At 40.6% G+C, this 12,165-nt stretch overlaps 1 protein-coding gene across 1 annotated transcript in view; it reads right to left on the bottom strand.

Annotated features, from left to right (window-relative positions):
• Window positions 1–12,165, bottom strand: part of RTTN (rotatin) — a 423,025-nt gene that overhangs the window by 312,273 nt on the left and 98,587 nt on the right. Inside the window, exon 13 of the mRNA XM_082257758.1 lies at window positions 4,065–4,277. Coding sequence (XP_082113884.1) covers window positions 4,065–4,277 — 213 coding nt within the window. The remainder of the gene's footprint in view (window positions 1–4,064; window positions 4,278–12,165) is intronic.

Raw genomic sequence — 12,165 nt, 5'->3', positions numbered from 1 at the left:
CGCAATATAAGTCTTCCATGTGTGATAATAGACCTTGCTGGAAGTCGCTTTCCTTGCTTTAATAAGGGTAGGAATGACTGAAGTAGACAAACCTCTGTCCTTCAGTACTTGGGTCTCAATGGCCAGGCCATTAAACCCAGCGACTGTAAAGCATGATGGTAAATTGGTCCTTGAGACCACAGACACTCCCTGAGACGAAGTTCCCACGGAACGTCTGCGACTAGCATGTCCAAGTCGGCCAGGCCGGCTTGAGGAGGCCAGCCTAGAATTTCTAGGACCACTGGCGCTGATAGAATCTGAACCAGGCGTCCCTAGAGGTATCTGGCCCCGACCATCCGAGAAAGTCTGGTCGTTTTCTGTTCCCACACATTTATCAGATACCTGATTGTTATCAGGAAGGGTGATCTTTTCTGGTTGAACCTCAGGGACCGAAGTCACCCGACTAGAGGCTACTTGGCCTATCTGGTCAACCAGATCCGATTCCTGTGAGGTATAGGGACTAATCTTAGGAAAAGGTAAAGGAAAAGATCTATTCAGGGAACGGTAACTACCGCTTCCTGTAGTACTTAAATGTTGGAAGGGAAGAATCGCACCGGTAGTAGTGGTTGAAGCTCGATCTAATGTCCTGAATACCGGTGAAAACGTCCCCCCACCCTGAAACCGGGTGGGGGCGCACCTTCAGGCTGTGTACTCCTTTGCTTCGGGTTTGGCTGGGTTGGTCCTCTGCTTGTCCGACCAGCCCTTCTTGAACCCTCCTGGAGGAGTCTTGCCTTTCCCGCTAGTACCAGCCGGGCGCCCTTTATGGGCGGTAAAGAAAGGTCCTCGCTTGTTGCGAGGTCCCTTAGCTTTAGCAGCCTGTGGCAAAAAAGTGCTCTTGCCCCCAGTGGCATCCTTGATGATTTCATCTAGGTTGGCCCCAAATAGACGATTCCCCTGAAAAGGGAGATTTGTCAAGGTCTTTTTGGAACCTAGGTCAGCTGACCAGCATTTTAACCACAGCACACGTCTGAGGATCACCGCTGACATAGATGCATGCCCTAATAAGGGAGTAGTGTCCAAGGCTGCGTCACAGATAAACTGTAGCCCTTGTATAATCTGTTCCATCAAATCAGATGTCTCCTGGGGAATATCTTTTCCCCTAAGGTCTTGGCGTACCATTTTCGCCCATTCCGTAAGTGTCTGGGAAACTAGACCAATAACAATTACTGGTCTAAATGCTGACCCTATCAGAGAGAAGATGGTGCGGGACTCTGCTTCCATCTTTCGATCCACCGGATCCTTAAAGGACGAAGTGTCCTCCACTGGGATAACCGTGGCTTTATTCAGCCTGGAAATAGGTGGATCCACCACTGGTGGTACCGTCCATTTCTTAATGATGGATTCCTCAAACGGATAGCGTCTAGCAATACGCTTGGAAATAGTAAAGGTACGTTTAGAATGCTCCCATTCTCCTTTAATCTGATTACCGAAACATTTGGGTACAGGAAAAACCTTCACCGTTTTGATGGGCTTATTAGTACCAAAAGGAATCTGTGTTTCAGTTGCCTCTGCCGGTAAAGCCTCAAGTTTTAAGGTTTCCTGCACTGCCACAACTAGTGCGTCCACCAATGCTTCTTCCTGAATTATAGCAGGAGAAGAAGCGTCCTCCTCACTGTCTGAGGGGGCTTTACCTGGGATAACAGCCTTTGCAGAGGAACCTGCATTTAAGAAAAAAATCTTGCCAGGACCTAAGATCCCAGCAAGGTATCTAGGTCCTTACTCCTAACTAGACAGAAAATAACTGATTTGCTGAGGCAGAGAGAGAGAGGATATACCCTCTGGGACTGCCCCTAGGGTGTGGCCAGAGCTTTTTAATTTCCTGTCTAGTCCTGCTCCTGTGGAGGCAACATAACCCGAAGGTGGTGTATCACCGAGGACTACGTCTGTCAATGAGCGCTAGAGAAATGTAGATGTATTACAGTATGTACAGTATATACAGTATATATGTATACTCTGGCCACCACCCCAGAGTCATATGTCAGACACTGCAGGGGGTGGGGACAGCTGCCATCTTCAGCCTTTATATATTCCAGCCTGGTGTGGTCCATGCTGTTATTCCACTGGGGTGGTGACCATGCAAATCACTGCAGGTCTTTTGGAGGTAATTTTGTGGATTCTTTTTGTGACTTTTTGGACACTGAGTCTGGCTGTCTTTTAGTGTGCTGGAAATATCTATGTAATGTATTAGTGACACTGCCTTTCTTTGTTTGTAGATTAGTGAAGTTTGGCTTCATTTAGACACTGCCCAGGACCCGTTGCATCCCTAAGGATTCTCTTTAAATGTTTGAGAAAATATTTGATCAATGGGCAGCGCCTGTTAGATATATTTAAAGATATACATATGCTAGACTGCCAGTACATGGAAACGTTCTCCCTATGTGGGAACACGCTATTGAACATTTATCCTTTGTGATTAATCTTTCTATACTTGATACCATGTGTCTAAAATAAATGCATCTCTCGATAGGGGTATTCAAGTAGTCTCCACGTTCCACGTTCTGCAGGTTTGTTCTGAAGCTGAATTTGGATGCAAGTTGAAACAGATACATTTTTTCTTTCAACTTCAAGTTTATTATTAATTTGGAATAGGTACATAGGGCAGGGTTACATATGCCCTATGTGCAGGGTACATAGTGCCTAACGCCTCTATAACATTGGTTTTGCGGCCTGTGCCCGTACAGAAGATTTCACCTCACTTGTGACCATTCGATTTTGAAAAATTTGGGTTGTTCTGGAAACAAGGATTGGTGATAAAGCTTAAGTGGAGACACCTTTTTTCCATCACTCTTACAGGAATGAATTCCCCTTCCTAGGGGTAGATTTCCTCTCTCTTCCTGTGGTCTCCCTCGGTTTGTATGAGTTGGATGTAAGTCAGATGTTTGTAACTTGGGGACTGCCCATAGTCTGTATATAATGTTCTTATCTTAATAGCTGCACCCTTGAACCACTGAAGAAGTTCCTTTGAGAAACGCGTTGGGACTGAACACCTTCCTTTGGTTTTTCCCTTTGGCCAATTTACTTTACCTGTGTTTGTCTGATAAGAATACGTAAATATATATCAAAGAAAGGTGTATGGGACTGCAGTATTGCTTATTATGCATGCTAACATATCTAACAATTCCACCCCAAATCTTTTAATACGATTATGCAATAAACATTTATTGTTTTTGTTCATATTTGTGTATTGTTTTTCCTGAGGGTAGATTTATGAGCATCATTAAACTCCCATTTACTCAATTTTTTTGACTATACATACAGGGATGTGGTTCTGAGTTATTCAATTCAAACCAGCTATATTTATTCCAGATTAAACATGCCACGTTCTGCACTCTTGGGTGCTCCAATATTGTACTGCAAAGAGTTTATAATGTACACCATCAAAACAGTGACGTGTCCCATGTTCAATAATGGTTTTAAAATGCAGACTTTTTACAAGTGACTGAAAATGGTGAAATAGGCAAGAATATTACACTAGAGTGTCATTTAATTTAGGCTGCATTCACATGTCAGCGTATTGATCGCGGGCAGAATCGCTCAACGCCTGTGCGTTGCCCGTGATTTGCAATAGCACCCCAAACGCTGTGCGATGTTGCCGCGATTTCAGCCTGCCGAATCGCGGTAACATTGCACAAAAAAAAATCGCGGGACGCATTACGTCCAAAAAGGTACAAGAGCTTCTTTGGAGCGTAATGCGTCCCGCGTTTTTTTTGCGATGTTACCGCGATTCGGCAGGCAGAAATCGCGGCAACATCGCACAGCGTTTGGGGTGCTATTGCAAATCACGGGCAATGCACAGGCGTCCCGCGATTTGCAATGATTTCCGGATCGCGGGCGGAATCGCTGCGATTCTGCCCACGATCAATACGCTGACATGTGAATGCAGCCTTACATAATCCTACTCATGTTTTATGGATTTACATGACATGCATTATTTCCACATACTGGCCAGTAGTATGTTATACTTGGTATATTAAAATGACTTATACAAAAAGGCAATGCTCTTCATCAATAAGCCCTGTACAAACCTCTTTGCTTGAACAGGACATAAAGGATGCGGTACACTCAATTGAATACACCGTCTCCGAGGCTTGTTTATAGACCCCATAGTCCTCAGAATTCAGCTGCTCCATAAAAGCTATAACAGATTCATGAACACTGGGATATGCAATACGAAATGGCAGGTCGACTGATAGCAGAAACAAAGCATTCATCAAGCTTTCCGGCAGCACATCATTTGCCTTAAGAGGAGAAAAAAAAAAAAAAAACATAAAATATTTTTCAATAGCACTGAAGACTTTATTTGCACTATTCACGAATTTGAGCTAAAGTAGCAATGCAGCTACCTCCACTGTATAACAATTTAAATATTTTATTGTAAAACATTTTATTTTAATATTTCATTGAGTGACAAAAAGACATAAAACCCTGCCATCGACATGCCCAGTCCAGTTCCCTAAAGGACCAATTTGGAGAAGCTTGTTCAGTGAGCTCTCCAGTCTTCTACGGAATGGTGCCTGGGCTGATTATAATTCCTAGCTCCACTGTAATGTCTTCAGAAATCAAACTCACTAAAGGGAGGCACTTTTGTGACTTAATGTGCTTAGCACAGCATGTATTTTCAATGACTAGCAATATGAGCAGAATATCAACCAATCCATTCCGCCCTCATTATTTTTAAGTCACTGGAGTGAGTCACAGTTCTTACACAATGGGAGATTTCTTTTATTTAACTTTTTAATCTGCTTGTTTTTGAATACTCAGTTATTAGATTAAAAAAAAAAAAAAAACATAGAACACCAACAAATACAATTGATACATTAAAGCTTTCTTAATGGCACATCAAAGCTTGGTTGCATACAATGTGTTCGATTTCATGATGGGATTTGTGTTAATGGATATGATGAAGACAGTATGTTTGCAGTGCTGGAAATGATTTAATAGAATTCATAAATGGTTACATATCTATGGCTAAAATGCTGTAAACATCTTGACAGCAGGCAGAGGGCAGCAAAAGCCCGCACACAGCAAGAAAGGGCGACATTCAATACAAAACAAGTCTGCATCTACAAAGTTGTGGAGAGATTCCACTTCTAAAGACCAATAAATAAGAACTGAAGCGTTTAATAAAATCTTATTCACCCAGTGTCCTTTTCTGGTTACTTATGCATTTCCTTTACCTGGCACTAATAATGCAAAACACCAAAAAAACAAAAGAAATAATAATAATAATTGTAAAAGTGCTTATATAGAACAATTTGACAAATCTACACAATATACCGTAATAAAAATATGATAAAACTACAATAAGCATATATTTATACTGAAAAAGGTAGGGGTATGTTCCCATAATGGCCCTAATTAATTACCAAAAAATGAAACAATAATATATGAACAATGTTGAGTCCCTCCCCAGGTGACCGTTGATCAAGGCTTATATAATAGAAAATAAGCATATATTTATATAGCAAATTTTAAGGAATCACCAATGCGTTCAGTGATTGGAAAATTGCATTTTAAAGAGAAGTTTGGAATTCCAAGATAAATGAGAATATCCTTGATAGTCATCATAAATAATGAATTGACTACATTTTCCTTATAATAAATAAACCAGAGATCACACACAGAAGGACAGATCTTGAAAGACTCCACAAAACGTCACACTATGTGATTTCTGCAGTTTTAATGAGTATGACTTCAGATTGTATAAAGAGTCTAGTTCAGGTGTCTTCAAAATATGGCCCTCCAGTTGTTCAGGAACTACAATTCCCATCATGCCTAGTCACGTCTGTGAATCTCAGAGTTTTACAATGTCTCATGGGATGTGTAGTTCCGCAACAGCTGGAGGGCCGTAGTTTAAAGATCCCTGGTCTAGAACATTGGTAGGCAACGCTGCAGTGGTGAAGATCTACATGAACAACATGAAAGAGTTCAAAGGTCACCAAGGTGCATTGCACTTTGTTTTTAACCACTTGCCGACCGCCGCCCGACTATATACGGCTGCGGTCAGCCCCTCCCAGGCAAAGTGACGTACCGGTACGTCCCTAGCCTGGGAACGAATAGGGGGCGAGCACGCTCCCGCCCCCGCTCGTACCGGACGAAGCCGGCGCATTGTGACCGGCGGACCCAATGTCCGCCAGTCACTCGCGATCGTCGGGCAGAGAGGGAGAAAGGCAGGCGGCTAGTGTAAACGAAGCCGCCTGTCATTCTCCCCTGTGTAAAAACACAGATCACTCGGTCCTGCTATGTAGGACCATTGATCTGTGCTATTACACCACTAGCCACATCCAATGCCAGTTAGAAACACACCCCTAGGATAACACTTAACCCCTTCCCTCCCAGTGTAATTTTTACAGTAACAGTGCATATGTATAGCACTGATTACTGCAGTAATGTCACTGGTACCCCCAAAAGTGTCAAAAATGTCAGTCAAGGGTCAGATCTATCCGCCGCAATGTCGCAGTACAGCAAAAAAAAAAAAAAATCGCAGATCGCCGCCATTACGCGTTAAAAAAACAACAACAAAAATGACAAAAATATCTTTCCCTTCGTTAGTAAAACGCAATAACTTTTGCGCAAACCAATCAAAATACGCTTATTGTGATTTTTTTTAACAAACATATGTAGCATAAAACAAATTGGCCGAAAATGTTAAAAAATTTTGATTTTTACATTTTTTTAGGGGGAATTTCATATAAAAAATGTGAAAAATATTGTTATTTTTTCAAAATTGATGCTCTTTTTTTGTTTATAGCGCATGATCAAAAAAAAAAAAAAAAAAAAAAAAAAAAAATCGCACAGGTGATCAAATACCACCAAAAGAAAGCTCTGTTTGTGGGAAAAAAAGGACGTCAAATTCGTTTAGGTACAGCGTCGCACGACCGCGCAATTGTCCGTTAAAGTCACGCAGTGCCGAATCGCAAAATAGGCCCTGGTCTTTAAGCAGCCAAATCCTCCGGGGCTTAAGTAGTTAAGGTGATAACCTAGGAAGACCCCATTAAAAAGCAGTAAAGATTTCAAATGTTTATAGGTTGGTAGTAAGTCATGAAGAGTTTAGAGGTAATTAGTATGTAACACAGACTGCAAGGGTCAAGGGAAAGTAACACAGGTGGACGCCCTCTCTCGTGCTGCGTGGAGGCTGCTTTGCGGCTCCATTTGGGATTTTCTCCTCTCATGCTCTGACTGCAGAGCGGTGGGGGGGGTTCTGTGTACACCAAGGATCGGAGATTTATAGGACAAATGTGGGCTCCACTTTTCATCCTCCCCATTCCTGGATTATTGACAGTGTAAGTTTTTGATGGGGTTGTTTTTACTGCCCCCTCCTCCTCTCCCATTTTCTCCCTTCTCTTTTAACATCACAGGGATGTTTTTTTATGAGAGACACTCTTATCATTTGTACTTCCCCCTAATTATTGCTTCACTGTTATTTAATATTTTTTATCTTTTTGTTTAACAAGGGTACCGCTGAAATTTATTATGGGAATATGATTAAATTTTTCCCGCGGTCCTACAGAGACACAGGAACGTGCTTTAGAGGTGGCGTCTTTGACCTCTCCTCCCAGACTATGTGGGTGTGCGTGAAATGCAATGGGACACTCCTAAGGACCATATACAAGTGGAGAAACCTGTGGTCGGTAGTAGTGTTAAGTTGTATGTGGGGTGATTACTTTGTGAAACAATGTATGATATACGAATTATATGTCACCTATTATATTGCAGAGGTGGGGACTGAATCCCAGAAGAAGAATAAAACTGAAAGTTTATTAAATATTGGAAACGCGTTGGATTTTTCCCTCCGCATGAGGACCGTTGTGGTCCCAACAACTGCCTAAACTATCTTGGGGTGTTTGTCACTCCCAAGGGTGATCTATCCATTGTATTGTTGTTTTTATGACTGTGCTGCTTTTTATATGTTAAATTTGGACACTATGTTGGTCCTAAATCTACTTGTTTTTTCTAAATAAAATATGGATTTGTCTTTTATAGATATACTTTTTTGTTTTGTTGTTTAATTTTCCCTTAAAATCCCAAACTAGAGGAGGTTTCTTTCATTCTTACATTTTTGAGTTCGGGTTAGAGTGCAGGAGCCCAGAGCAACACAATTCAGAGGTCAAGTAGGTAACAGTGCAGAAGTCTGAATTATGTCATGCAGAGTTGCCGAGGTGAGGAGGAAGTAATGCAAAGTTCAGAAATCCGCAGTAGTTACTGCAGGTTTCAGGGGTCAGGAGTAACATACAACTAAAAGATCAGTAGTAAATAAAACAGAGTTGTACAGGTCAGAAGTAATGCAGAGTCCAGAAGTCAAAAGTATGTTACGCATAGTGCAAAGGTCAGTAGTATGTAATGTAGAGTTCAGGGGGCAGGAATAGGGAACGCAGAACTAGGAGGATTTAACGCACAGTGCAGGGGTCAATAGTATGTAATGCAGAGCTCAGAGGTCAAAAGGATGTAAGACAGGGTTCAGCGGTCAGGAGTAACGCAGACCTCATAGCGCAATATTAACACTGCAGTGGTCAGTAGTATGTAACTCAGGGTGCAGGGGTTAGACGTAATGAAAAGTTCAGATGTCAGAAATACTTAATTCAGAGTGCAGGGATCAAAGTAACACAGAATTCAGAAGGTCACCAGTATTTAACACACAGTGCAGGGATCAGTGATTTGTAATGCAGAGTTTAGGGGCAGGAGTAAGGAACACTGTTCAGAAGTTAATAGTATGTAAAGCACACTGAAGGGGTCAGGAGTAAGTAACACAAATCACAGAGATCAGCAGTTAATAACACACAGTAGTGTGCAGTAACAGAGTAACTGTAACTTTGAGATCAGAAGGAAGTAACGCAGAGTGCTGGGGACAGGAGGTGTTAATGGAGGGTTCAGATCTTAGTAGTATATAAAGCAGAATGCAGGGGTTAGGAATAAATAACACACAGTGTAGGGATCGTGAGTAAACAATGCACATCTACCTCAAAAGCAAAAACACCTATACATTAAACACAAAAACATTTAAAAAGAGTAAAAAAAAAAAAATCTCCTTTGGGTGACATGGCAAGGATTTTAACCCCTTCATGCCTTTTTATGACATTTGTTGCTTACAAGTTTAACAGAGACCCTAGAGAATAAAATTGCGATCGTTGCAATATTTTAGGTCACTCTGTGTTTGCGCAGGGGTTTTTAAATGCAATTTTCTTTAAAGAAATACACTTTCATGAACTAAAAAAAAAAAAAAAATGATAAAAATGATAAAAGAGGAGGTTACGCTGAGTAAATAGATACCCAACATGTCATGCTTTGAAATTGCGCACACTCGTGGATTAGTGACAAAAGACGATACTTAAAAATCTCCATATGCGACGCTTTAAAATATTTTAATGGTTACCTGTTTAGAGCTAGAGGAGGTCTTTTGCTAGAATTATTGCTCTTGCTCGGGGGGGGGGGGGGGGATACCTCACATGTGCTGTTTGAACACAGTTTACATATGCGGGTGCAACCTACGTATGTGTTCACTTCTGTGCGCGAGCACAGAGGGATGGGACGCTTTAATTTTTTTTTCCCCATTTTATTTTTTTTATTTTTACACTGTCCCTTCAAATTATTATTTTTTGATCACTTTTATTGCTGTCACAAGGAATGTAAGCATCCCTTGTGACAGTAATTGGCAGTGACAGGTACTCTATATGGAGGGATCTGGGGTCTAAAAGACCCCAAATCCCTCCTTTGCACTTAAAAGCATTCAAAACGCCAAGTTTGCCTGTTTTAAATACTGCCATTTTTTTTTTTTATCAGGTGCCTTCAAGGCTCCAGTAACCGGTAGTACTGTCATGAAATCGCTTCCAGGTTTCTTCATTGGAGACCCAATCAAAGCCGAATCCGGCTTTGTTCAGATCGTCGGCCAGCCGGCGGACGTGTCGGCTCATCTCCATTGTATGGGCGAGCCACTGGGGGGGGGGGGGGGGAATCCCCTCTCGCTGCTTGTAATAACAGCCGAGTGGCTGCTCAGCCGCATCGGTTGTTATTACAAGAAACCCGACCGTTGGCTCTATAAAACAGTACTCTAGCTGCAGGCATCACCCCGGTACAACCCCTTGAAGCCTAGGCCACATATTTGCGTTCCATCAGTGGAAAGGGGTTAACAAACTTTGCTGCAGAATCTTATCTTTATGCTTTAGAGAAAAAGCGGTTTGTTCCACTATGTCCTTTGGATACTGACTCTGAATGGGAGTGTCTGGTTTGTTACACATTGCACTCTGTGTTCTGGTGAGAAAAGTTGCAGCGTCTGCATTTCCTTAAAAGTAGTTAATAAAACTTAGCTTAGCAAGTATCTCACCAAAAGTAAAATTTCTATTGCAAGGGTTGCCTAAAATGTGGCTTGGAAAATCAGTGAGCCAATTACACAAGCAGGACATGACATTTTATAAGGCTACCTATACACCAAAAGTTTACAGAACGCCAGCAAGTTGCCATATTGCATTTAAATTTACAGAAAATGACAGCGACTGCAGATTGAAAACATAATTTTTAATAACACGCAATTGCAATATAGCTTGTGTAGCAATTGCATATGTTTTTTTGCAATATCTTTTCACAAATTGGAGTTACCCTTTAGGCACCCTAAAAGAAACAGCCTAATTACATTTTATGCAAGCAAAGAACACTAGGGGGAGCCAACTATGTGCTGCACTTAGCTGGTGGTCCTGAGTCTTCTTTGTTTGCATTTTAGAGATTCCTCTTGTCTCTCGGTGTAGTAGCCTTCAGACAGAGTACACCTTTGCTTACATGGACTTTTAATATGGATTCTTAGGATTGCTTACCACTGATGTTTTTTTATGGTTCTTTAATTGTTCACTACTTTGATTTTTTTTTTTATTCATATTTAGTTTGATATGCTGCTTTTGGTTTGCTGGGCTTATCAATTTTTTTCTGTTTGCACTGTATATATGTTTTTCTAGTTATACTAGATGGTATATTTAGGATCTCAAGAAAATATGATTTGAAGTAAAAATAGGATATAAAAGTAAAAAAAAAAAACTTTTTTCTCTTAAAATGTAGAAATCCCTTTTCAACAAGGCAATTTAGTACTTATCATTTTGCATTATTTCACTCATAGTACCTTGGTCTTTAAATTCCCAGTTAAGGTTTAACTGTGTGCACCGGGAAGCAGACAAACTTCATAATTAGGCTGCAAGCCTGGAAAAAATTGTCAAGGTCGTTTGCCTATGAAACCATAAACTGAGTTCAAGTAAGTAACAGATAAAAGGTACATAAGTGTAAGCAGGCAATTGTGATTAAACTGACTTATAGCAAGGCAGGTTCAATAAGGTGCCTAGGGGGTCTTGAAGCTGTAAGGTAATGCAAAAGCTGTCAGTTTGTACTTTCTAAAGCAACAAATATTGAGTCTGCCAAACCACATCTCAGTAGTCTATTTGGTATACATTACGCTTTGTCATTGCCAAATGAAATAAATCCACCAAAAAATAATTTAAACACTATGGTTGTTGGTTCAGCATTTACCAAATAAAAGGTTCAAAGAAGATACATTTAACGGGGTCTTTTTTATTAGGAACCAACCTTTCCATTCTCATGTATAGAACCTTTAGTTGTTTTCCTTCAATCCTCTTTAGGCCTGATCTAATAAAAAAATCCATACAGTAATTAGGGTTAGTTACTAAGAGTCACACTATAGTCGTGCTTCTTGTTTTTTCTTAGTTCTGGATAGTGTAGGAACTGTCCAAGCTAATTCCCCTAAGAAAACCCTAGAAAGTCAGGGAATTCCATCCTAACTATTCTAACCCTTCATCTATTGAAAAAAAAAAAAGGCCTAGCTATTTCAATTTGAAAAATATACTGTATATATTTTTTTAATAATATCTATAGTAAGTACCCTATACAATCATTACAGGACAGGATAAGACTACAGAGCACTTTGTCTCATGCAAGCACATATTTATGCTTCTGGTTGGAGAAGAAAAGAGTACATTGTCTTCTCTCACGTTTCCATGGTATCCATAGGCATATTACGATATGTTGCCCATCAGTGTCAAGCTAACAGAACATTGCATTTTTCCCCAAATAATCGAACATTGAAAAGAAGTTTTAAAAAAAAGTGTACCTAATAGTCCTCTAACTTAAAGTGGT

This window comes from Pelophylax lessonae, assembly GCF_965119305.1.
Source record: "Pelophylax lessonae genome assembly, chromosome: 5".
NCBI classification, from domain to species: Eukaryota; Metazoa; Chordata; class Amphibia; order Anura; family Ranidae; genus Pelophylax; species Pelophylax lessonae.
Note: the sequence above shows the minus strand (reverse complement) of the source record. Positions and strands in the feature narration are given on the sequence as shown.